This window comes from Stigmatopora nigra, chromosome 8 (genome assembly GCF_051989575.1).
Source record: "Stigmatopora nigra isolate UIUO_SnigA chromosome 8, RoL_Snig_1.1, whole genome shotgun sequence".
NCBI classification, from domain to species: Eukaryota; Metazoa; Chordata; class Actinopteri; order Syngnathiformes; family Syngnathidae; genus Stigmatopora; species Stigmatopora nigra.
In genome coordinates, this window is record NC_135515.1 from 4,195,075 (window position 1) to 4,220,492 (window position 25,418).

General features: G+C 41.1%; 1 protein-coding gene and 1 long non-coding RNA gene across 6 annotated transcripts in view; one reads left to right on the plus strand and one right to left on the minus strand.

Moving 5' to 3' along the window:
• Positions 1–1,328: 1,328 nt before the first annotated feature.
• Positions 1,329–25,418, minus strand: part of arhgap35a (Rho GTPase activating protein 35a) — a 49,605-nt gene continuing 25,515 nt past the window's right edge. For all 5 annotated transcript variants that reach the window (XM_077722812.1, XM_077722813.1, XM_077722809.1 and 2 more), the window contains 6 exons: positions 19,715–23,563; positions 16,392–16,533; positions 11,581–11,658; positions 9,892–10,023; positions 7,081–7,186; positions 1,329–2,286 (listed from right to left, as the gene is read on the minus strand). In XM_077722812.1, coding sequence (XP_077578938.1) covers positions 1,782–2,286; positions 7,081–7,186; positions 9,892–10,023; positions 11,581–11,658; positions 16,392–16,533; positions 19,715–23,452 — 4,701 coding nt within the window. In that variant the 5' untranslated portion in view covers positions 23,453–23,563 and the 3' untranslated portion in view covers positions 1,329–1,781. The remainder of the gene's footprint in view (positions 2,287–7,080; positions 7,187–9,891; positions 10,024–11,580; positions 11,659–16,391; positions 16,534–19,714; positions 23,564–25,418) is intronic.
• LOC144200036 (uncharacterized) lies at positions 4,057–4,531 on the plus strand. The gene is made up of 3 exons (XR_013327025.1): positions 4,057–4,122; positions 4,193–4,253; positions 4,327–4,531. It is a non-coding gene; the product is annotated as an uncharacterized LOC144200036 (long non-coding RNA).

Sequence of the window (25,418 nt, forward strand, 5' to 3'; positions counted from 1 at the left end):
TGTTGTGGTAGAATAGGGCAGAGGGGGAGATGTGATTGGGCCGTTGGTGTTATTAGGGCCACAATTGAATTGTTGTGGTCTTTAAATAAGCAAAAAAACATGGGACGATCGTTAGTATTGATGTTTTGTTTGTACACAAATCCATCTTCAAATTAATTAATTGTTGAAGCCTTTCCTGTTGTTTTGAGAGCTTGCAATTTGACAAAGTTTAAATCAAATGTTAGACCATTACAATGCAAAAACAGCTCTATACAGATTAAACTGTAAACAATTGGGGTGATTTTTTTTTTATCAATTAGACTAAAAATATGTGCCTTGGCCCACAAAACACCATCCTAGGAAAAAAAAAAGGAAAAACACAAAGCGGACAAAAAAAAAAAAAAACATCAGCAGTGAAAGATGTGGTGCAACGCCCATGTAGTGACTCCAATACCGCAATTTCTCCTTTAGATGTCAGTGATGTGCTCCCAGAAAAGCAAGTCAGATGAAAGTGAAGTCACAGCTCAGATTATATATAAAAAACATGCCCTAAAAGTGCTCTGAAAAGTGCTTTTTGAATAAGGTCCTTGCTTTGACAACTGCAGAATTGGCACCAACTTACACACAGGTAAAAAAAAAAACACACACCTACACGCCGTTTGCTAACAGAAAAGGTGGAAACATGAGGTGGGGGGGGGGGGGGGCTGCTGACTTAAAAAAAAGGATAACGGTCAATTGGTAATCACACTTCTATAGATTGAATGCCAAGGGTGTGAGTGGACCCATGACCCAATGAGCCCCGTTCTGCAGATCCGGTTGGGTGTGTTCTCTTCTTTTCTCTCTTCTCTCTCTAGCTCTTCGTTGCCTGGCAAAGAGCCTGGAGTGAAACCGTCCGTCTTTGTCTGTGTGCATGTGTGTGTGCACACAAGAATTTGAGTGAGCAAATGTGTGCAAGGGGGCCTCCAGCTAAGTAAAAAAAAAAAAAAAAAGTTCCGTGGCTGTTCATATGTCAATGGTGTCCCACCTTGGGTCTTTCCTAGGTCCTGACAACATCTTGCTGTCATGTTCTTCTGCAGTTTGGGTGATAAGAAGAAGGAGTGGGATGAGATGGGAAGTGAAGTGGCCAATCAGGACCTTCCTTTCTATGAAAGCACTCTTCTCCCAAAGAACATATTTGTGGCTCAAACTCAAGGAAGAATGGGTACTAAACAGGTAAGTTTGCTTTTTCTCATCGAGTTTGACCCACAAAAACAGGGTGTTCCAAAATGTTTGAGCACAATAATTTTGAGAATATTGATAAAATTTACCTCAAATTTTCAAAACTTGTGTCAAAGCATTTCAAGTTTTTTGTGTGTAACATTTGGCATTTCTATTCTTTCAGGTTATGAAATGCTGTTTACTTCTAAAGTCAGCCAAGACAGTGCAGCGAGACTTCTTCACAAATTTTGCAAAGGTACCAACTACAAAACTAATTAGGATTTGGCACCAAAAAAATTAAAGAAAAGGGCTACTTTTGCATACATACATAAATCATATCGAACATTTATGAATATCTTTCATAGTACATTGTACTTTTTTGTAAATTTAACCAATAAGATAAATGACCTTCAACAGTGTATTTAGTTTCATTAAAATCCATCCAGTAGTTTCCTAGATATGAGCATTTTGAATAGGATCAACCATTTTGGAACACCCTGTATAGATATACTGCAGATACCTTAAAATCATCTCTCTGCTTTTCTAAAGGTCGAAAGACTTGCAAACTCCTTTTTTTAATATATTCCCTTGATCCCTTGGTGTTTTCACAGTGTGTGTTGTTCCGTAGGTGGATGATGAGGGTGCAAGGAAGGAGGCAGCAGGGCTGGGAGAGGTAACTGGGGGGTGGTCGGCGGCGAACGGGGCGGGGATTGGTGGTGGTGATGATGGTGGTGGTGTTGTTGAGTGTGGTGATGATGGTGGATGGGGGGGCCGTAGTGAGGGATGACGGGAGGAGTGGCGGGGAGGACGTAAGGGGTCGGTGGGGAGGGAGCCGGAGAGGAGGAGTAGCCGCCGGCCATACACGAGTACGCCGAGGTGCCCCCGCCATAGGGCAGCGTGGAGCTGGGTGAGCCCGGGGGGCCCTCGGCTAGGGGTTGATTGTAGAAGAAGTAAGCGCACTGGTGGATGAAGCTCTCGATGATTGTCTGGTAGGTGCGCGTGGCAGTCAGCGCGTCCATGGTCGTGAAGTCAGGTCGCATTAATGTGGGCCAGAAGCAGATGGACAGGTTCTCGCTGGTCATCAGGTTCAGTTTGCTGTTCTGACTCACTCTGAGGAAAACAGACAAATTTGGTCATGGCTCACCCATCCATAAACACCTAAAAATACAGTTTGAAAATGTAAATCGATTTAGCACTTAAAAATAAATGACATAGGATAGTAAGGCTTTTTTCCCTAAAAAAATCACATAGTATAGTAAGGCTTTTTTCCCTAAAAAAAATCACATAGTATCGTAAGGTTTTTCCCCCCTAAAGACGACATAGTATAGTAAGGCATTTCTCTTAAAACAAAACGACATAGTATAGTAAGGTTTTTTTTCTTGGTGAAAAAAAATGACAACATAGTAAATCTTTTTTTCCTTAGTTGTCTGTGTATTAGTAGTCAAGACCTTCCAATAATGAAAGTCTAGTGTGGCCAGTGTGGCGCAGAGGTTTGTTCACTGGACTCCCGTCTGGGAGACCCGGGTTCAAGTCTCGGTTGGGACACATTTTCACTTAGTTGTTTCTGTGTACTTCTTGTCAAGACACTCAAATGATTACTAAGGAAAGTGTAGCCACTTGGTTGGCGCAGAGGTTAGATCACAGGACTCCCGTGTGGGAGACCTGGGTTCGATTCCCGCTGCCGTCGTTTGGCTGAAAATACTTGGAAAGAAGAATTGGTAAATGGAACAAGTAGAAGAAGAAGAAAAAAAAAAGAAAAATCTTTTTAATTTATATTAAACACTTAGTCGTACTTTTCAGCAAAAGGTTATATTCCGAACTGCCTTCGGCAGTTCGGAAGACAGTTGAAGGACCTGTCTGTGCGAAAGGCGTTCTCGGGTCGGCCTTCGGCCGACCCTCGACCGCTTGTTTGGTCAGTGAACCGCCGACACCGGGAAGCGAACTCACGTTCTCTCGGTGCAAAGGCGAGTGTGCAACCCACTACACCAACTCGTGCCCCACTTATACATAGGTGTTGAAACGTTTTATCCAGGGAAATGGGGTGAAACACTTAGTCATTTTTTTGACAAAATCTTTCATCCACCACTGAATACTTATACACTTAAACACTTAGGCATTAGAACTTATTCTTTTAACTGAATAACATTGGGAAAATCTTTGCCTGCACTGGGACTTGAACCAACAACCCCAGAGGCAGGAGACTGATGACTTAACCACTGGGCCACCACCCTATGGGAGAAGTAAGTAATACTTATACTTTTATCTCATTCATTTACCTGAATAATATTTGGAAAATATTTGCAGGCACTGGGATTTGAACCCAGGACCCCATAGTTGGCAGACTGATGACTTAGCCACTAGGCCATCTCTCAGTGAGAGCAGACAGTAGTACTTGTACATTTGTCTCATTCTTTTACCTGAATAATATTGGGAAAATGTTTGCAAGCACTGGGATTTGAACCCAGGACCACTTAGGTGGCAGACTGATGACTTAGCCACTGGGCCACCACCCTCTGCAAGAAGGTAGTAATACTTATACTTTTATCTCATTCATTTACCTGAATAATATTGAGAAAATCTTTGCTTGCACTGGGAATCGAACCCAGGACCACACAAGTGGTAGACTAATGACTTAACCACTGGGCCAACACTCTGTGAGAGAAATTGGTAGTACTTATACTTTTACCTCTCTCATTTACCTGAATAATATTTGGAAAATCTTTGCAGGTACTTGGATTTGAACCCAGGACCACAGAGATGGAAGACTGATGACTTAACCACTGGGCCATCACTTTGTGAGGGAAGGCAGTAATACTTATACCTTTATCCTATTAATTTACCTGAATAATATTTGGAAAATCTTTGCAGGTACTTGGATTTGAACCCAGGACCACAGAGATGGAAAACGGACGCTTTAACCACTGGGCCATCACTTTGTGCGAGAAGGTAGTAATACTTATACTTTTAACTCATTCATTTACCTGGATTATATTGGGAAAATCTTTGCATGCACTAGGATTTGAACTCAAGACCAAAGAGGCAGAAGACTGATGACTTATCCACTGGGCCACCACTTTGTGAGAGATGGTCGAAATACTTATACTTTTATCTTATTCATCTACCTGAATATTATTTGGAAAATCTTTGCAGGTACTTGGATTTGAACCCAAGACCAAAGAGGCAGAATACTGATGCCTTATCCACTGGGCCACCACTCTTGAAGATTAGATAGTAGTATTTGTTGTTGTGTCTCTTTTCAATCCCAGATCATACTTAGTACTTTATTGTGCCTTCAAGTGGGAAAAGTTAGGTATGCTTACTGAGCACAGCAAACCAGGATTTGAACCCAGGTCCACAGAGATGGGAGACCAAGGCCTTAGTATACAATGTCGTTTTCTAAGGCAAAAAAGCCTTACTATACAATGTTGTTTTCTAAGGCAAAAAAGCCTTACTATACTATGTTGTTTTTTAAGGCAAAAAATCCTTACTATACTATGTCGTTTTTTAAGTCCAAAAAGCCTTACTATACTATGACCACAGTAGTGGGAGACTGATGACTTATCCACTGGTCCACCACTCTACAGGAATAAGCAGTAGTATTTGTTATCTTGTCTCTTTTCACTCCCAGATCATACTTTGTACTTTATGGTACCTTCAAGTGGCAAAAGTTAGGTAAGCTTACAAAGAGGTGGCAGGCTAATGACTTATTCACTGGGCCACAGGTCCCAAAAGTAAGGCTTTTTATCGCCAAAAAACGACATAGTATAGTAAGGCTTTTTATCGCCAAAAAACGACATAGTATAGTAAGGCTTTTTTATCGCCAAAAACGACATAGTATAGTAAGGCTTTTTTTTCTCCAAAAACGACATAGTATAGTAAGGCTTTTTTTCTCAAAAAACGACATAGTATAGCAAGGCTTTTTTTCTCAAAAAACGACATAGTATAGTAAGGCTTTTTTTATCGCCAAAAACGACATGGTATAGTAAGGCTTTTTTATCGCCAAAAAACGACATAGTATAGTAAGGCTTTTTATCGCCAAAAAATGACATAGTATAGTAAGGCTTTTTATCGCCAAAAACGACATAGTATAGTAAGGCTTTTTATCGAAAAAAAAACGACACAGTATAGTAAGGCTTTTTGTCGTCGCCAAAAACGACATAGTATAGTAAGGCTTTTTTATCGCCAAAAACGACATGGTATAGTAAGGCTTTTTATCGCCAAAAAATGACATAGTATAGTAAGGCTTTTTATCGCCAAAAACGACATAGTATAGTAAGGCTTTTTATCGCAAAAAAACGACATAGTATAGTAAGGCTTTTTATCGAAAAAAAACGACATAGTATAGTAAGGCTTTTTATCGAAAAAAAAACGACATAGTATAGTAAGGCTTTTTATCGCCAAAAACGACATAGTATAGTAAGGCTTTTTATAGAAAAAAAACGACATAGTATAGTAAGGCTTTTTATCACAAAAAAACGACATAGTATAGTAAGGCTTTTTATCGCGAAAAACGACATAGTATAGTAAGGCTTTTTATCACAAAAAAACGACATAGTATAGTAAGGCTTTTTATCGCGAAAAACGACATAGTATAGTAAGGCTTTTTATCGAAAAAAAACGACATAGTATAGTAAGGCTTTTTATCGCAAAAAAACGACATAGTATAGTAAGGCTTTTTATCGCCAAAAAACGACATAGTATAGTAAGGCTTTTCATCGCCAAAAAACAACATAGTATAGTAAGGCTTTTTTTCTCGCCAAAAACGACATAGTATAGTAAGGCTTTTTATCGAAAAAAAACGACATAGTATAGTAAGGCTTTTTATCGCCAAAAACGACATAGTATAGTAAGGCTTTTTTATCGAAAAAAATGACATAGTATAGTAAGGCTTTTTATCGCAAAAAAACGACATAGTATAGTAAGGCCTTTTATCGCCAAAAACGACATAGTATAGTAAGGCTTTTTATCGAAAAAAAACGACATAGTATAGTAAGGCTTTTTATCGCAAAAAAACGACATAGTATAGTAAGGCTTTTTATCGCCAAAAAACGACATAGTATAGTAAGGCTTTTCATCGCCAAAAAACAACATAGTATAGTAAGGCTTTTTTTCTCGCCAAAAACGACATAGTATAGTAAGGCTTTTTATCGAAAAAAAACGACATAGTATAGTCAGGCTTTTTATCGCCAAAAACGACATAGTATAGTAAGGCTTTTTATCGAAAAAAATGACATAGTATAGTAAGGCTTTTTATCGCAAAAAAACGACATAGTATAGTAAGGCTTTTTATCGCCAAAAACGACATAGTATAGTTAGGCTTTTTATCGCCAAAAACGACATAGTATAGTAAGGCTTTTTAGCGCCAAAAAACGATGATGACTTAACCACTGGGCCACCACCACATTAGCGTAAGCAGTAGTACTTCTACTTTTATCTCATTCATTTACCTGAATAATATTGGGAAAATCTTTGCAGGCACTGGGATTTGAACCCAGGACCACAGAGGTGGCAGACTGACGACTTAGCCACTGGGCCACCACCTTGTGAGAGTAGACAGTAGTACTTGTACTTTTGTCTCACTCATTTACCGGAATAATATTGGGAAAATCTTTGCAAGCACTTGGATTTGAACCCAAGACCAAAGAGGTGGAAGACTGATGACTTATCCACTGGGCCACCACTCTACATGATTAGGCAATAGTATTTGTTGTTTTGTCTCCTTTCACTCCCAGATCATACTTAGTACTCTATTGTACCTTCAAGTGGGAAAAGTTATGTAAGCATTGTTCAGTTTTTTGCAGGTTATAAAGTGGAGTAAGTAACATGTAGCAGAAAAGAAATATGCACTTGTAAAAAGGTATAGTCATCAGGCCATCAAAGTATGTCCCCGACCTCGTCACTCACTTGTTTAAGTGGCTGCTAACATATTTGAAGACCTCGTAATTCTCCCGGGGAAAGCGGCGGAGAATGTCCTTCATCGTCTGGAAGCGCTGTTCCCTATCGTTGATCTCTGTATTGTACAGGAGGGACACAAAAAAGGACAGGTAAGACGAAGAGAAGTGGTCGGAAAGGGTAGGAAAAAAAAATAGATAAGGAGGTCCAATGGACATCTAGCACTGTCAATGGCACAGAAAGATATATTTAAGTGAATTGGACATCTATTGATGTCAATAGCATTCAATGAGAACATTTTACGTGCACTCTTTTTCCCCATCTGGTAAATTGTGGATCATTTTCTTCTGTTTTTGGGGAATTGTCAGGTTCTTGGCTCTCATTTAAGACTCCTATTGAAAGCACGGGGCAAATTAACAAATGATTTTTGCCACAACCTGGTCGGAAAACATTAAATAATTTAATTTTGTATATAAAGTATGTTACTAAGTCCCCTATCAGGCAAAACGACCCAGTGGGGCCGGACCTGAGCCCACAGCGGTCCACTTTTGGCCCGTGAGCCACACCTTGGAACAACCAAGAAAATACCACTGAGGCAAAGAAAGTCATCCAAAAAGATGACGGGGTGCATCGGAAAGAGTGCGACAAGGGTAATGAAAGCAATTGGACTCGATTCTCCGAAAATAATCCGGCCAGTGATTTCCTTCTATGACAGTATGCATTTCACATGATTAAAAAGGAGGCCAAAGTGTGACACAAAGACCACACACATTTGAGAGAACAAGAATACCTCACATGCGACCCCTGGAGATTTCATGCAAAAACACACACACACACACAGATAGGGTGTGTTAAGACGGATGGCAACGAGGGGTGAGTCAGAAAAGCTGACGTCATCCGTCTAACAGTCGGTCCCGTGTGTACTGTATACGCGAACGGGGCGGACAAAAGCGGCAGATGTTCTCTTCTATGCAGCACGCGTGATTTACACGCAGAGAATTGAGCCTTGCGGTCACATTGGATCAAAAACACATTTTAGGCGGAATCGGGTCCTCGGGGGAAATCGCATCCGACGATGGGCGACCGCTTTCTTTCATTTCCGTTGCGGTGACATCAGCACGTGTTGGACGCGGTGGAGAAGCTAACACTTGATTTGTTCTTGGTTGCTGGCAAGGTTTTTGGTCAGCATCCTACAATCTAAAAAGATCATTTAACGGCTCGTTGGAAAATGATGTCAGAGCTGCCAAACGTCTAAAAAAAAATTGGATTTCGGAGTGTTTAAAGAGAATTGTTGGATTTTGTGACTCTTTAGTATCAATAGTATCTCATTTTTTAATGATTTTCAAACAAATAAGTTCAATTTTAGCAACAAAAAAAAGACTACAACTCATGTTTTCGTTTTAGTTAACAAACATCGACTCGGCTTGAAAAAACTGATGCACGAGTCCTTGAAAAGGAAAACGAGGACGCTACTTTCGAAATAATACTTTTCACAACGTGCAAAATGCTAAAAATATTTTGACAATGAGACTGCATTTTGGAAATGAATCATCATGATGAGTTAAAATGAACGAACATCTTAATTTTGTCCCCATTTAAATTGCTGGGAGAAAAAATCATGCAAGATGCATTTTTTGTAGTTTGGTAAAAACTGGCATGGTAAAATATGGATCTTTGAGAGTATTTGGCATCTCCACGAGCGAGCTAACATTTGTAGAATGCCGACAAATCAGACATGTTTAAATGGAGGCATGACAAACTGTGATTGCCACACTAAACAACAGCTTTAAATTGTATAAAAAAATATTTGTCACCGGGATCACATTGCAAATGACAAACATTGTGGGGCTGTATAAAACCATACGACAATACGTAACGGTTACTAACAACTTGAAAGCAATTGCCAGTGGGATGACTGGCATGCATTTTCTTGGCGTCTAACACTCTCCGCCTATTACTCATCTATAACTAACTCTTATGTTTAATTTTCCTACAATGCCCAGTGTGGTATAACTCTTTATTTGGCATCATGTTTAATGTTTGTTGTTAAGAGCCAATCCTTTGGAAATGTGTTGTTTTAGTGAAAAAATTGCCATTTTCTGTTTGTGTGCAAGAGACAATTTAGTTATGAATATTTAAAGTTTACTAGCCGGAATTCTTTTTGAAATTTATTTTAGCAATAGAGGGGATTCAAAAAAGCACTATATTAGTTGTGCAATCTTGTACTAAACGAAGCTGTCAAGGCGTACTTGTTTTCTTTTTCTAAGCATTGGGTCCCTTTATTTTGGTAGCGCCTGGAGAAGTCTTATCAGGTCCCTGTCACGGCTGAAGGGTCTCGCCGGAGCGGTTATAAAAATGAAAAACACACAAATGCAAATACATGTGTGAGCGAAGGGGGGTGAAAGCGCCATCCCTTTGGGTAAATATCTGCCACTAAGCAAGTCCAAGCTTGGACTTTAATCTTAATTCCTGTGTGGGCACACAGTGCCAAAAAAACAAAAAAAGACCGGAACACCCTTTAAAAAATTTTTTTCAATCGCAGCCACGACTACTACCCCTCTATCACCCCCCGGTCGAGACTGACATATTCTTACCACCATCCTACTCCCGCGTATAACGCTCTGAGGGGCAAATCCAATTCTCCCCATGAATGGATTTGCCTTGCGCGAGAAGTGCTTGTTAGGTTGAAGAAATGCAAAAGGGATTTGGAGGAAAATCCAATAGACTTTGGGTTTCAAGGAAGACCTTAGCCTTGCACCCACCGACTGGACTGTTTTATAAGCAAGCCACCATACTAAAGAGGAGTGTCGTCGCAGCACTTACTGAAAGCTTCCACCAGTTCTCCCTGCATGCCGTATGGGACCAAAGGCTCGGCCAGCTCGGAGAAATAAGCCTTCATCGCTCCGGCAACTGTGTTGATGGTGAAGTCTTTTTCCACCAGATCCAAGCCATGATCTAAGAAAGAGGAAGCAATAAACTGTTAAAGAATGGCATATTTTAAAATGTGTTTAGTATCTAAAGTGCAATGGATTATAAGATGCAGTAGTAGTAGTAGGGGATACTGTTATATTACATGGAGATGTGGTAGTATTGGTAGTAGGGGTTGTGTAATACATATATACGCTAGAAGGCACTGTAACAGTAGTAGTAGTAATAGTAGTAGTGGGTTGTTTTATAGATCCATTAAATGGAACTGTAGTAATAGTGGTAATTGGGGGGTGTTATAATATAAACTAGATGGTGCTGTAGTAGTAGTGGGTTCAGTTATATATCCACCAGATGGAGCTGTAGTAATAGTAATAGTAGTGGTTAGGGTTAGCTAGGTGGGGCTGTCTCTCTCATCTCATTTTCTGAACTGCTTTATCCTCATTAGGGTCGCAGAGGGTGCTGGAGCCACACAGGTTGACATGACCTGGATTTGAACCGAGGACCCCAGAGCTGTGAGGCCGACTAACTATCCACTCACCCCAGCCATTATTGTTATCTCATATATAAACTTATGAATTAAATGACCTGGTATCTCTCTCCCCTGTATTATTTAAGAATGTAATTAATGGGATTATAAATGACATACAAAAAGAAAAATTAAAACTTTTGATGTGCTACAATTTGTTTTCCTTTTCATCATGACTTCAAATGTGTGTCGACGCTTGCAAGTATGTGCTTTCGCGGCATCTCAATACAAATCTACTGCAATCCAATCATGAATAAATAACGGTGGACTTTGATCATTATTTTTGGCTGCTCAGAAATGACACAGCCTCATTTTGCGAGGTGATTGGAGCATTCTACCCCACTTATGCGGCTAAACGAGGTAACCAAGATATTAGACAAATCTGGCAACCTGATGCGGCACAGTAGACACAGTTAAATGAATAAGTATCTGTCAATGTGTCAATCAAAATGGCCATCTTGAATTATTCAGCACTGCTCCGAGTTGGACTTGAGATGCTGCCCCCCCTCCCACAACCCCTCATTTACATGTCTACTCGCTTGCATTCTGCCGCCATTTCACTCTGGCTGTCCATCTTAGCCATGATGTGCTTCATTAAACAAACCAATCTGGAGATAATGAAGCGCCCTAACCTTATAAGACACTTGCTTGGGCACACATGCACATTGAGAGCCGGGAGAGAAGTTAGAAGGCAGCTACCATTAACAAAGTCAATATGCAAGTGTGATTATTCAATAAAAAAAATAGGTCAGAAAAAAACTAAAAAAAATTCTGGTCTTTCAGTCTATTGTCCTACTCAACGATAAATAATCAATTATTTGGTCAAAAATGATGATAACAGCAAAATATTTGTATTTGCCAAAGTCAAATGATGACTAATTCCTTTTTTTTTGCAAAATAGCAGTAGGTACAAAATCAACAAAGTGAACTTTTGTGTTTATTTTTACTTTAAATCCAGTAAGTAACCTTGAAGCAATGTATTTTTTGGACCATGACAAACCAAGTAATGCAATGTACCCTTAAAAAAAGGGTTCAGAAAGTGCACGAAGATAACTTACCTTGCTCAAACTGCCTCTGCATACTCTCCATCTCCGCCTTGTTCCCGCTAACCCTGTAGATCCCCTCAGTGCTCAACCCTGGTAAAAAAAAGAGCAAAATGCTTTATATACTCAAGCACTCAAGGGTTCCAATAGCCCATTGTTAGCTCATTTGTCCTTCTCAATACACTATTAGTGCTTATTAAACCCATAAAGCATGCTAAAAGCCAGCATAGAGGCCACAGATGCCCCGAGATGAGTTGAGGTTACCAGAGTGCTATGTTAAGACATTCACTTGTCATATACATAATCCTTGTCTACTAAAAAATGTTTTCAGATCTAGATTGGAGCCAGATTGGTATGTTTTGAGGCAGAACTGTAGAAGGTTAATTGGTCCAAATTTTCCGCTTAATACTTTCCACCTTGGATTGTCTTGCAATGTGCTCGTAAGGTATGTTTCCTGCCTTTTTACATCAAACAAAAGACACAGTCAAGTGTGATGTCTTGAGGTTTCAGTTAAACGCTTGTTAAAGTGGCCCCCGTTGGTCTTTATTACTTGCTGACAACACATGAAAAGCACGAAGAGCAGCTTACAAGGCTATAGTTTTGTTGGTTGGATGTACTGATGCAAAGTTTTAAAAAAAAGTTTAAAGTGTTGGATAGCCTAACTTTAGGAAAGTCGTATTTTTAACTAAAAATAATGATGACGGAATCAAGGGTAAGGCTTATATGCGCACAAGACTTGTTATACTCTTTCACCAGTAGATATTGGCAAAGTAACAGTTACTATTTGTTGGTTATTTTCAGTTTTGCAGTACAAAAAAAATCAACCATTACTGGAAGAATGAATTCCTTTTGATATTGACCCTAATAATGCGCTTTTGATTCATACAGTATCTCAGAAATACCACGTGTGATGATTTTTCTTAAGATTTTCCCTTCAAAGTAACACATTTGTACTCCTATTAAAACAATGAATATGCAGGTGAAAATTGTGAATCAGGAGGCGGCTTATATGCGAAAAATTGTAAAATTCTACCATTTTAAGGCAATTTTAAGGGTACGGCTTATACGCAAGTAAATACGGTAATCACGTTGCTGCTTAAATTGTAATTCATCAATTTTTTACATGATCTCCGTCAATGAACTTGCCCATTCAGACTTTTGACAAAGACGAAGGAGAGTCGGCGTGGGCGAGGTAGAGCGAGCTTTCAGTCAAGGCACACGGATGGCATCGACCACCTCGCTTTCCCAATCAATTATCCACAAAAGCTTTTCAAAGCAGACGAGAAGGAAAAGAGAACGAAATGGGACGGTAAATGGGAACAGTAAACACCCAAGGACGAGAGCAACGGTGGGGGACGGACGGCTGAATGTTGGGCGCAAAGATGAAAGGATCAAACTATAAAGAAAGATGAAGGAAGGAAGGAAGGAAGGGAGGGATGGCGGAGTACCAATTCGCAACGTATCGAAAATAAAATAAAATGGTGCTTGATTTTTTTTTTTTTTACTGGATTGGATTGCACGTTTTGGAGAATACCTTCTTGGAAAGTGACCAAGAAAAGTTTGGTGCCAATTCTAGTTGGCAGCCAGGGAATATTTCAGACATTTTTTAATGAATAATTGATCGATTTTGGTCAAATGCCTATCAAAAGTAGTTTATGTCATTTTGTCAGTTTGAGTTCATTGACGAGGATAGACTTTTTAAATTTAGTTGTTAATCAAAAAGCAGCAAAAAACTAAAAATGCACAAGTACTTTTAAAGAACAGCATCCACATTTTTGGGGGGAATTTGTTGTTTTTTTTTCAATTGATTATTCCCAAATCTATGAAAAGAAAGAGAAGACATTCTTTTGCATGAAAAAATAAGTTTTAAATATTATTTTCCGGTTAAGTGCTAGGATTGGTTTTTGACCAAAAAGTAGAGAAAATTGTTGTCAAAAAAATAAATGAACGAATAAAAAAAAGGTTAGCAAAATCGGTCTTACCAAGAATATGTGCTACCTTTTAATGTAAATTTATCCCATATTATTTAGAAAAAGCAAAAAAATCAAAATTTCCACAAGTTATAAAGGCACATTTTAAGTTAAAAAGAACTCTGGACTCATTTCTGAAGTAGCAATTTTTCATGAAAGAAATATGATGAGCAGTAGCAGTAAGTATCTGAATGGAGTCTCAGGCACACAAAAAAAAAAAAAAAAAAAAAACATGAAGTCATTGTCATTAATGAGGCAGCAGGTTAACCAGTCGTGCCCCCATCGCATTTCACAGCGGGACGACGCTTCAGCCAATCCCACATCAGTCGATATTCTCCAAAGCCTCTCCGCAGGCTAAGCCGCCCCAAGGCCCATTTCATCGCTCACCATGGCGACGGCCGGGTCGACGGGGTCTGCCCTTTACGTCACTACGGAGGCTCACACAGCCGGCAGATATGCACGCCGCATAGGCGTGCGTGCACATTATACCACCATATCTATCGTGCAGAAAACTGAAAACCATTTTTTTCTTTTAAACAATGACTAGTCACTGAAAAACAAGAAAACAGCACGAGCATTCTCCGCAGGGACACAAGATATTAGCTGTGGCGTCGAGTAAAAATAAAAAAGACTACATATTACAATGCGTGCTGTTCCAAAAAGACGCAAAAAAATGGGAACAATCGGTTGAAATTATTGTCAGAAAACGACTTCTTGAAATCTCATCTGGTTTTGCTTTATTATAGAAGCGACCCGAGGGCTGGAAGTGGCCCACTTAGGGGTCCGAAATGACCCATGGGGTTGTTATTTTTGTTGCTTATTCATACCGCACGTACAAAATGAAATGTTTTCATAGATAATTGTGAGTTGAGTGGTCAAGTGTGTGTAATAATCGTTCATTTAGTATGAAGATTGATTAAAAGCTGCTTCATTAAGGATATTTCAAAAGAAGTCAAGATAAAAACAGATGACCAGCGAGTCCTCTGCTGTAGGTATTTTTGCACAGGGGGGGGGGACGGCTGTGGGTCAACCTGGCAAGCTCGACGCTCGCTCGTTATCAAGCGCCACGAAGGTGACAAACACGGTGTCAGCACTATATCGTAATTTCCTGCAAGCAGCATTATAGGCAGAGATCGCAGACACAGATTGCAGCTAAGTCTTGAATTGCAGCAGCTACCAAAAGCCCATAATACATTGTTAGTGATTTCCCCCTCGTCCGTGACCCACGGCTCTTCTATTGTGCTAACATGAAAGCGTTTATTTCATTTATTTTTAGCTACAACTTGATTTTAAAGCGCATTTGCATTGTTACTCAACATGAAGCCTACATAGTTACTCTAATAATGCTCAATTTCATGGAAAAAAAATAATTGGGTATTTTGAAAGAAGCATTTTACATAGCCATCATTCAAACTGTTGGCAATTTTAGTTAGGAGCATCTAGGCAAGGAAGATGATTTTTAAACGTTTTTTACCTAGGTCTACAATGTCTTCTGTGTCTGTCTTGCTACTGTAACCAAGAAATTTTCCGAATACAGGTTGCAATAAAGTTCTAATCTAATCTAATCGTTGCTTTACTTTTGCAAATGTTCCTTTCAACTTAGGCCTTATTTTCACAGAACAGAGTGTGATTGATTAATATGGCTCAAATTTCCACAATTATACTGCACAAGCGTCGCGGGGGCGCTGGAGCCTATCCCAGCCAACTATGAAGGACAGTAGGCGGAGGACACTGAATGGGCTGACGGCCAATCGCATCACGCAACCAGACTAGCAACCATGCACACACACTCATAGCTATGGAGAATATGTAGTGTGCAATCATGTTTTTGGAATGTGGAAGGAAACCGGAGCACCCGGAGAAAACCCACGCTCAACTGTGCTGTCAGTCTTTTAATTCTTTACTTGTACTTGGTTTAAATCTTTTAAGAATGATAACTGCTGGTCTAGTGGATACTCGTTATCAAATTTATATTAGATGGGTTTTGGATTGGAACATTATACTTGTTGAAGTGGCTTTTGAGAGGGTTTTTATTCGGGCTTAAAGAGGCAGTCAGATTTTAATGACCGGAGTGTTGATTTTTGACTTATGGAGATAGGCAATAGAGGAGAAGCCAAAGATGCACGGATAGCAAAGAAAAGGGAGGCAGGTAATAATACTGCCGCCATAAAGAAATACGGGTGAAGAAATAGATGAAGGAAATCAAAGCTGACAGGTCGAAAGTACTCAAAGAGAATGACGGGGGGAGGGGGGAGCGAATCGGGGCTACGGAAACAAGTCAGTGAAGGACAAGGAAGGGAACGTGAATCAAATCAAATACTGGAGGTAATAAAGTTGCAATGGAAAAAAAAGCAAAGAAAAACGCCCAAGGTGGAGTGCGCAAATAATTTTTTTTTCACTGGCAGAAGTTTTTGGAAGTGCTTCATTACACGTGTGAAAACGGCAACGGCAGACCTAACGTGATGCGACGCCTCATTATCCAGAGAGTTACCTTCACTCTTCCGAAGGATGTTTTGTAAGGCTTGAGTAATCCACGCTTTCACAGGCCTTTAACGGCAGACAGATTAAAAGCGGAATGTACTGGAATGTCAGTAAGCACCAGAAATGCTTTCTGTGAACTCATGCAAAAACAGTTTGGACTTTTTCAACAGACAATATAAAAAAAAATCAATCCCAAAAATATTTACAAACGCTTTAACATGTCAGAGTTAAATGCTTTCCCCCCCCCCATTAACTTGGATTATACTTTAACTGACAAATATGCGGTGCCTAGAGAGTATTTGAAGAATGTATTATTTAAAAGAGGATCTTGAAATGACTGAAAAGATAAGATGTGCAATTATGCAGTTTTCTTACCTGTGGTTTCGATAAATCGGATGCACTTCTCAATGAAGACTGGGATGGGCCTCTCCAGAGTTACCGCGGTAACCAGTGGCATTCCGAAGTAGTTGCTCTCGATAGGTTTGGAGATGGAATGCCTCGGCTTGGCACGTTGTTTCTAAAAGAAATTAAAGAGAAGATTGGTTAGAGGAATTGGAGTCCAGGTCTTGATAGCTTAAACGCCATTGCCGGACAAACCATTGGCGCTATTGTCTTACTTGATTGACAACGCTAACAAAAGGCCCTTTGGATGAGGTGCATTCACACGCTACGTGTGTTATGGTTGTGAGTATTTAGTGGAATGCATGGACAGCCATCCCGCACATTCCTTCAAAGCTTGTCTGATAAGCAATCGGTTCTTCAATCCTGTTTTCAACCTGATCTGCGTATAATTTAGATCGATATCGCCAGGGTGCCGCCATACTTTTTTTTTTGAATACTGAAAATACAAACTGTAATTCCTTTCTAAACAGCCTCACTCACTCATCTTACTATGCGTACATAGCGACAGCAACACTAATCAATGAGGTTTCTTCTGAATCAAATAACATTTTTAAGTAGGGAGGTCTGAATTGGGTAAAAAAAGATTAGGTTTTTAACATGTTTTGCTATAGTAGTGAAAAGATATCCCCCAAACCTGCACCCATTGTGCCCCTTGAGGACCCGTTCTGACACCCGTGCAATCACGGTTTTAGGTGGCCGTGTTTTGAAGCGCCCCCCTCCCCAAAGGCCTGCATCTCCAGTAAGTCTGGCAGATCCCCACGGCTATAACCTGGCAGGCTAGTCAGTGGGGCCGGGGATGCATGGTTGGCTGCTCACATGGACTGCAGCAACAGAGCGGGCCTGACACATTGTGGGTGGAGGAGGGCTCATTACGGAGACGGAGCCCAGACTGGCCTCAGCTCTCGATATTGCACTACACTGAAGGTTTACCATCTCGCTTCTACACACAGTAGCGCACAATGAAACCGCTACATGCAGAAACAGAGCAACAAAATAATCATTAGGACAGAAGTTCAACAGAGCCTGACATGTGCAGTTGAATAAATAAAAATAAAAAAAATTGCACCGTCGTTCAGTGGTCGTCTTACATTCGGGCACTATTATAACAGACTTAAATTATGCTCCAATAGTTTAATAAGATTTTTCAATGTCTACCAATCTTGGTATTTATTTGAAAGTTCAAATCGTCAATGTGTCAAAGGCCAGCGTTATCATACCCTTTAATTCTCCCCAGCTCAGTTTAATATCCTCGCACTGCACTGTGTTGTCTACGTTAGTCTAATCTCCCACTCTCCTACTTCTTGCATGAGGACACTCGAGTGGAACTAGGTGACAGAGGAATTCAAAACATTCCACTTGCCGGCTCAAGACCAATGAAAAAAAAAGCTGCAGGGCGACGGAGCCAGGGGAGAGGGATGTTTCCGGCCTCTAGCTGAGCGAGGAAAGGGAATATGGGATAGGTTGCGAGATCCTCAGGTAAATTGAGACCGAGGAGGTTGCTAAAATGCAAAAAATTGGAAAGCCGTTTGAATTATTTGTTGACAGCCGTCACAACTCTTGAGTGGACGGTCCCCTCGGCCTCACAGTGGATCTAAAATGTGTTGACTGCTTAGAAAGTCAAAGCAAAGTAGACTTCCAAAGATGATCGGATAACTCAAAAACACCCACACAGACGGCTGGCTACCCTACGGGGATTTTAGACTGGAGCAGATTGAAAATGAAGGGTCTTTTTTTATGTGAGGCCAGCAGTGTGGAAACACTAGGTTGGAACCAGATAAGACCTTTTTCACTAAAGCTATGAATGGCTTGAATGTGGACGTTAAAACTAAAAATGAGTCGCTAATTATTGCAAAAATGATGGTGCGAATGGTGCATGGTTTGAAACATAATCATTTGTAAAATTCTATGTATTGATTTTAAACCCTGCAGCCACAGAGGTTCAAGGGAAAGGTCAACTCTACTGGAGCCTTGCTTATTTAGGTCACAGGCAGTTAGTTAGGCAATACCATGATAGTGTAGTTTGTACTCTTATCTTTTCAGTTTGCAAACTGTTGGTGCTCATTGGGTTAACATTATGAATCAAATTACTAAGAAAAAATGTTTAGGGCCACTGTGTGATAAAAGACAGACTTCATATTGGCTCTCCTTCGACCTCACAATGACTGTGTGAAAAGCTGTTCATGATCAGAGAAGTGCAAGCTACACACACACAAGAGTCTTCTTGTACCAAGCCGTACAAGTGAATGAGCAGCATACCAGGACTGATAAACATTTCAAGGTCAAAAGTGTCACCGCGGGGGTGGGAGAGGGGGGGGGTGAAGAGGCAGATACCTATGAAAAACACACCACTCAAAAATTAGGGGAGTCAACTTTAAATCACCAAGAAGATCCTTGTCACTGCAGGGTAACATCATTTTTCTTTTCTTTTTATTATCATCTGTTGGCTTGAAACCTAAGACTATCTTTCAGTTATTTTTATGTACAAATGAGTTTGACGGGTGAATCATACCAAATATAATTAATGCGAATAAAAAAATGGTAATTTTGGGAACTACATAAATGTTTGCAGATAAATAGTCAACATGTCATCTTGGTTTCATTGCACTAATCAGTATATAAACGAGATGGCGAGGGTTTCAAATAGTTTCTTTTAACATGTATTGAAGTCCAACTGTGAACTGAATACATTACAACAATACATTTCTTCTATCTGTGATCGCAATTTAATGACTTGAGTTTTCATTTTGCCTCTGCTAATAAGCTTGTTTGGGGGGCTCCCACAGAGCGGTCAGGGACAAACTTGCCAACGTGTTTTTTAGGAGGATCTTCTCAAGCTTGTCATGTTTTCACTGAGGAAGGCTGCCCGAAAGCAAATATTGCACTAATTAGTCTTCGACTTCCGTGATAAGTTATCCTCCAAAGGAGGCAGGCAGGTGCTGATTCTCAGCCAAAAACTAATTATATTTCTACTCTAGCCGTCAACAAATGCATGTGAAGAATATCTTGTATCAATGTGCATCACCTAAAAAAACTTTGCAGTACTTTTTACGGAAGTAGATGAAATAGCTTAGCTGCTCATGCATGTAATAAAAAATACAAGAAAGTTTCAAGACATATACATCTGAATCTCTGCTACTCACAATTAATTGCTCAACAATGCATTATTAATGCCAAGATCAAAAAATGTTTCACCTTTTCTGTTTCTGTAATTGAAGGTATTTGATCTCAAACACAGCATGTTATCCAAATTGACCTGACAGTTAAATTAACCTCACAAAAACCAAAAGAATACTGACCTTCGTATTTCTTCGCAGGCTCTTCAGGATATTCCTCCTTTTGGGATCTTCATTCTCTTCAATGGAATTGTCCTTTTGGCTTCCTCCGTCATCTTGGCTAGCCTTGGGAGGACCGCCCATTTCATCGTCGCTGCCTATGGAGAAGCACGTCCGATAATTGCTGAACTTCCCAAGTCGTTTTGATCTATCCCTGTAAAGCTTGGGCTTTATCCCAATGGCTGACAATTTTCTTCTGCGCTCCAGTGAGCTACTATCGGCTTCGCTGTCCGAGCCGTTTCCACCTGCACTCCCGTTGGAGTGACCTTTGTTGGCGTTGCGAATAGTGATAATTTTGCCCTGCGTGCTATCATGAGGGACCGCATAGATGCACTCCTCTTCTCCGTGTCGGGGTTTGCTCAAAGCATCCATGGGCTCGGCGTAATCCGAAGGATCGTAGCCACCATCGCTACCCGGAGCCCAGGTGACGGCTTGCGGCATGGAGCGTCTGTTGGTACCAACCTGCTGGTCCACGTAAGGACCGAGATTGACCTTACGAGCAGGTTTGGGTTTCACTTGCGGAGGCACCTTGTTGTTCAGCTTACTCTCAAACGTACTGAGCTCAGAAATGACGGAAAATGTATCACTGGAATCCATATCTGGGAGCTTGAAGCTAACCAGATGGGAACCAAGACCTCCATCTTCCCTAAAGGTGGGGTAAGGTGGCGAAGGGTCAATGTCGTCTTCCGAGTCCATGAGAATGTTAACCGGACTGGGAGAGCCACAACGGGGGCTGATGCTCTCATTGGTGCAGGCTTCGGCCACGTTGTCGTACATGTGAGTGGCTTCGATAATGGTGCGCTTCTCCACTATATCTTTGAGGAACGATTGGAAAAGATCCATTTTATGAAGTCCGCCAACAACTCCTCCGTGCCCACATATTATTGTGTTGAACCTCGCCTCAATTTCATGAGCCAGTTCCTCCCCTTGACTGACCTGTTCCCTGGCGGAGTCAGAGTCCGAGAGCTCCATCTGGCTTTCCCCAACTGCTAACAACTGGACCGGAATGATGTCTTGAACCTCACACAGGAAAGCACATAAGGTTTCCAAAGAGGCTTTCCGACGAGCGGAATAAACCGCAATGTATCCGTGGACTAACTTGGTCTTGCGGAGAGAGAACGACGAGTGGAAGGACAGGAAAGACAGCTCGATAGTCTGCCTCTGACTACCTATACTCAGATCCAACAGGACGGAGGTGCCACAATGGATGCTGCTCGTGGGGCGACAATGTTGGGGCAACAGGAAAGGAGCGAGGAGCTGATCTAGATCATAGGTGTCTCCACACATGAGGCACATAACAATCTTGAGGTCCGATTCTACTACGGCTTGCGACTGAGAGTCTCTGAAGGCAGCTATTGAAGGAGGTAAGGGTGGCGAGCTACTACGTAGGCTTCTCCGGGATTCCAAGAGACCTCGCAACATCTGGTTGAGATGCTTTTCGTTGAAATTGCGCCCGTAGCCCATGCCCGGAGAGGCTGGTTCCAGGTAACGACACTGCTGCTTTGCGGCCACATGCAGGCCTTGCTGGATCAGGGTGTGAGCCGTTTCCCCTCCAATATCCCCTATGGAACCCACCCCACGCTTTGTCACCAGCAGTAGGAAAAGCGGAATTTGGGCTAAAATGTTTTCCCTATCCCTTCGACTTATGGTTGATTCGCGAAGCCTTTCTACACTTTCCACGATATACGAGAGCGATTCCTTCGAGTTGTACAAACAAAGGCAGCCGTGGGGTGCAAAAGTTGGCGTGTGGAAGGAATTAACTGGCAGACGTACATTGCCCTCTATGGGTCGAAGGGCTAATTCATATATCTTCCCGTCTAGCACGTACCGATCGTCACTGGTACATAATGCCCTTATTTCATTGGCCATCTCTCTGGCCAGCCCGTCTTTGCCAAGAATGACCAGATTGATCCTTTCGGCTCTGCCTCCCTCTAATCTGGAAATGTCGGGCGAGGCATAGCGAGTGGGAAATCTAGAAGAAAGGATCTGCTCGAGTTTAGAGTCCACACAATGGGGGCTGTTGGGGCAGGTGTCCTTTGTGGGGTGGTAGACAAAGTGTATATGTTTCAAGACCAAAGCGTCTCTCTCTGCCTGCAACTTTTGCAAGGCTTTAAACCTTTGCTCATCCCCCAGCAGTTCTTGGATTGCTCCCATTTTTTCTTTACTTGGCTTTGCGTCCACCTCCAGTTCATAAAAAAGCTCAGAGTATTCAAGAAGCAATTCTTGGAAGTCCTCTTTGGCTCTGTCAATAATCTCCTTCTGATGTTTATTGTAGATATCCAAATATTCCGCTTCATCCAGCCACTGGTAAAAGTCTTCATTCATGATGAAGCTACGTGCTTCCTCCCACGGCTTCCCTGGAGAAATGAATGGAGAGACACTCAGCCTCTCCTTAAACTCCCACCTGATTTCAGCCCGTTTTCGGTCATTCCTGAGCTGCTTCAGGTGGGTCTCGTAGATATCCTCAGCCGTGCGAGTTTCCAGGAGGTCCTGCGGTATGCGATCATCTTCCATGTTGTCTATGTGCGGTGTGGTCTCCCACGGTGTGTCATCTAAGACCACGAACCAATGGGAAAAATCTCTTTTGGTTTCTAAGACTTTCTGAACGCCAGACCAGCTCAAGTGGTCTATCTCATCCAGCTGTGGTAATAGTATAGACAAGGCCTGTGGGAGAGTACTTAGATAGGCTTTCCTACGTTTCTCAATGTGATCTTGCTTGAGTCTGTGCACGTGTTGTTGAAAGAGTTTCTTTGCTTTAGCCGTTCCCTCGAGGAAGACGTACTCTTTGTACTCTTGGGCCGTCTGCATCCGGCGACTGACAGCCGGCCACAGCTCGTTGTGGCTCTTCACAATTCGATTGACAAGCCATTCGTAGCGGTCCTTGGCTGAGGCAATCTGTTGACTCTGCTGTTTCAGCGCCTCAAAGTAAAGGATGATTTTAGGCTTTCCTCGACTTTTGTCAATGAGTTGTACAAGTGTCAGAAAGGCTAGGTCAACATTTACATTGGAGCGTGCGGATGTTTCCACCACCTGGAGGTTTTTCTTTGCTAGGGCAAAGCTGTGCGAGTCTTTAATGTAGCGTTCGACTCCTTCGTCGCATTTGGTGAGAACCAGGACCACGGGTTTCTTAGTCTTGCCAAGTTGGTTGTACAGATTTGTAACAAACTTCATCTGATCCTCAAAGCTGCGGTTCATGCCCCGGCTTACATCCACACAGAGTAAAAATCCATCTACCATGATCTTGCCCTCAGGCATCTGTTTCTGCTCAAAGTCTTGCTCTAGCCCCAACTGGTCTGTGCAAAAGTACATCAGCTTCTCAGCCGAAGCCAACTTGGTGGAGGCAGCCCTCTTGATGTACGGTTGCAGTGCCGTGCTACGATGTGGCTGGAATGTCTGGTCATCGATAAATTCCGTCTGCTCCACCACGTTCATACGGCACTCCGGCCCTTCCTCCACCGTCCGCCCGGACTCTCCCCAGAAGAGGAAGTGGTCATTGTTTACGACACGACCGCCAAAGTCACTGGTGCTGAGAACCGAGGTGTGGTCCAGGTAGAAGTCATCCGCACTTGGCCGGACGAAGCGGTTGCATAAGCAGGACTTTCCCACTCCACATTGGCCCTTATCTTTCTCCGTACCAGACAGCCCAACCACGACCAGGTTATAGGTGGGAGCCCGCGCATCTTGCTTTTTGGCCATCATCATCGCTGGCAGAAGCTCATCCTGTCATGCTTGCCTCAAACTCTAGCGAGAGAAGGAGGCTGCCAAGGACACGGGGATCCCATGCAAGAGGATTTACTACACTCTGATTTCACCCTGAAAGAGAGACAAAGAGAAGTGTAAGTGAGAAATTTAGATGAATATAGAATGATATTGACAAGCCGTTTTTCTAGAATTACCAACGCTAGAATCTTAATTATAATCATCTGTGCTGATAATCATTTTCTATTTGTCACCCAATCATTCCTTTGACTAAGGTTTCCTACAAAGAATATGGTCATTAACAGCTGATAAAATCTAGCACATCACTTAATACGTTTTTTTTTTCTTGGCTGGAGATGATTCAGCACCTCAAATAATAGGGTTGCATGAATGGAAGCTGAAAAAGCAACACTGTTATTGTTAAGCCTTAATATTTTGGGGTTATCAAACCACCAATAATGGTTGTCGTATTGCGCAAAAAAGGTCGTATGGGCTGTTCAATTCCAGAGGAATCATTAACATTATTATTATTAAGACTACATTTTCACTGATATGACACACAAGCACATCAGTGAAAATTAGCACCAAACTCCCATCAGCCCAAATGAAAGACATACATAACAAATAGATGAAAGCATACATGTGGTCTCAGCTACTAATTGCCCAACTAGGGAAAGCCATCTGCATTTGAAAGGCCAAAAAAATCAGTTTGCCGACTGACAGTGTTTGAAAATGAAAAACATGTTTTTATATTTTACTTTAAAAAACAAACATCAACTAACAGTGAGACAAAATGTTTTCACATTCATTTGAATGTAAATATACGAGAGTAAATAAACAATTTGGACTTGTTTTGTTTGGGTGGAGGGTCTATAATGCATTATGTCATGTGACATGATCGAAACAAAGTTAGGTTTTGATGAAACGAACCTTGTGGTTTGCTACAATTTGTAAGGAAAGTAATTCCTCTCCCGCTTGAAACACTGAAACGACGACTCGTATCTTTGTCAAAACGTAGACATTAAAACAAACATTATTATGCAGCACGAATCACCTGTTTAAAACAAAAACAGTAAAGCGAAATCAAGCTTGAATTTTTGTTGTGGGGACTTTGCGGTTATGCATTCATCTTTTGAAAACATCAAACTTCAAAGCATAACTCTGTTCTGGAGGGTTAAGTGGTGAAACGGAACTGGCATGCTTTCTTTCAAAACAAGTATATAGACTATATATTAAAACAATACAGTGCAATCATCTGCATAAAACAACCACAGAAACTGCCATGTGTCAAACTTGGCATATAAAACGTGTTCGATTTTATAAAGCGGAGAGGAATTTGCTTAATCAAAGTTCAAAGCTGACAGTTACAGCAGAGGCCTTTAGAACTTGGATTTCATAATTCCTAGAAGACTGTCAATATCAATAACAAAGGAAAAATATTCCCTGCTGTGCTTTTGCCGCATACGAGACAAAAAGGGACTCATTATGAAAAAGAATGTCCTGATTTGCGATGTTTTGCCAGGTTTAAGATGAATAAAATATTTATCAAACGATTATAGGAATAAGCATTATTCTTGTTAGAATGAACAGATACATGTTCTACTTTGACATTATAAATTGCAGCATGTTTATAGATAATGTAAGACATGATATATTATATTGTACGAGTAGTTTAGCCTTTTGAGACCTGGGATAAAAGTACATAAAATCAATTGAAAAGTAAGACAAGCTTCACCCTCTAGATATGTTAAACGAAAGAACGTTTATGGTATACTTACAAAAACTGAATGGGGTGACAAATAGACAGGGAGAAGTCCTACTTTTAAACTGCATTAGACAACTAACCTATAATATATATTGGCTTTAACAAACATGTACCGGCATGTTGACAAAAAGATAAATCAGTTGCTGTCCTTTTGTAATAATTCACAGATCAGATGTTTACGATATAATCGACTTAGTCACTTCT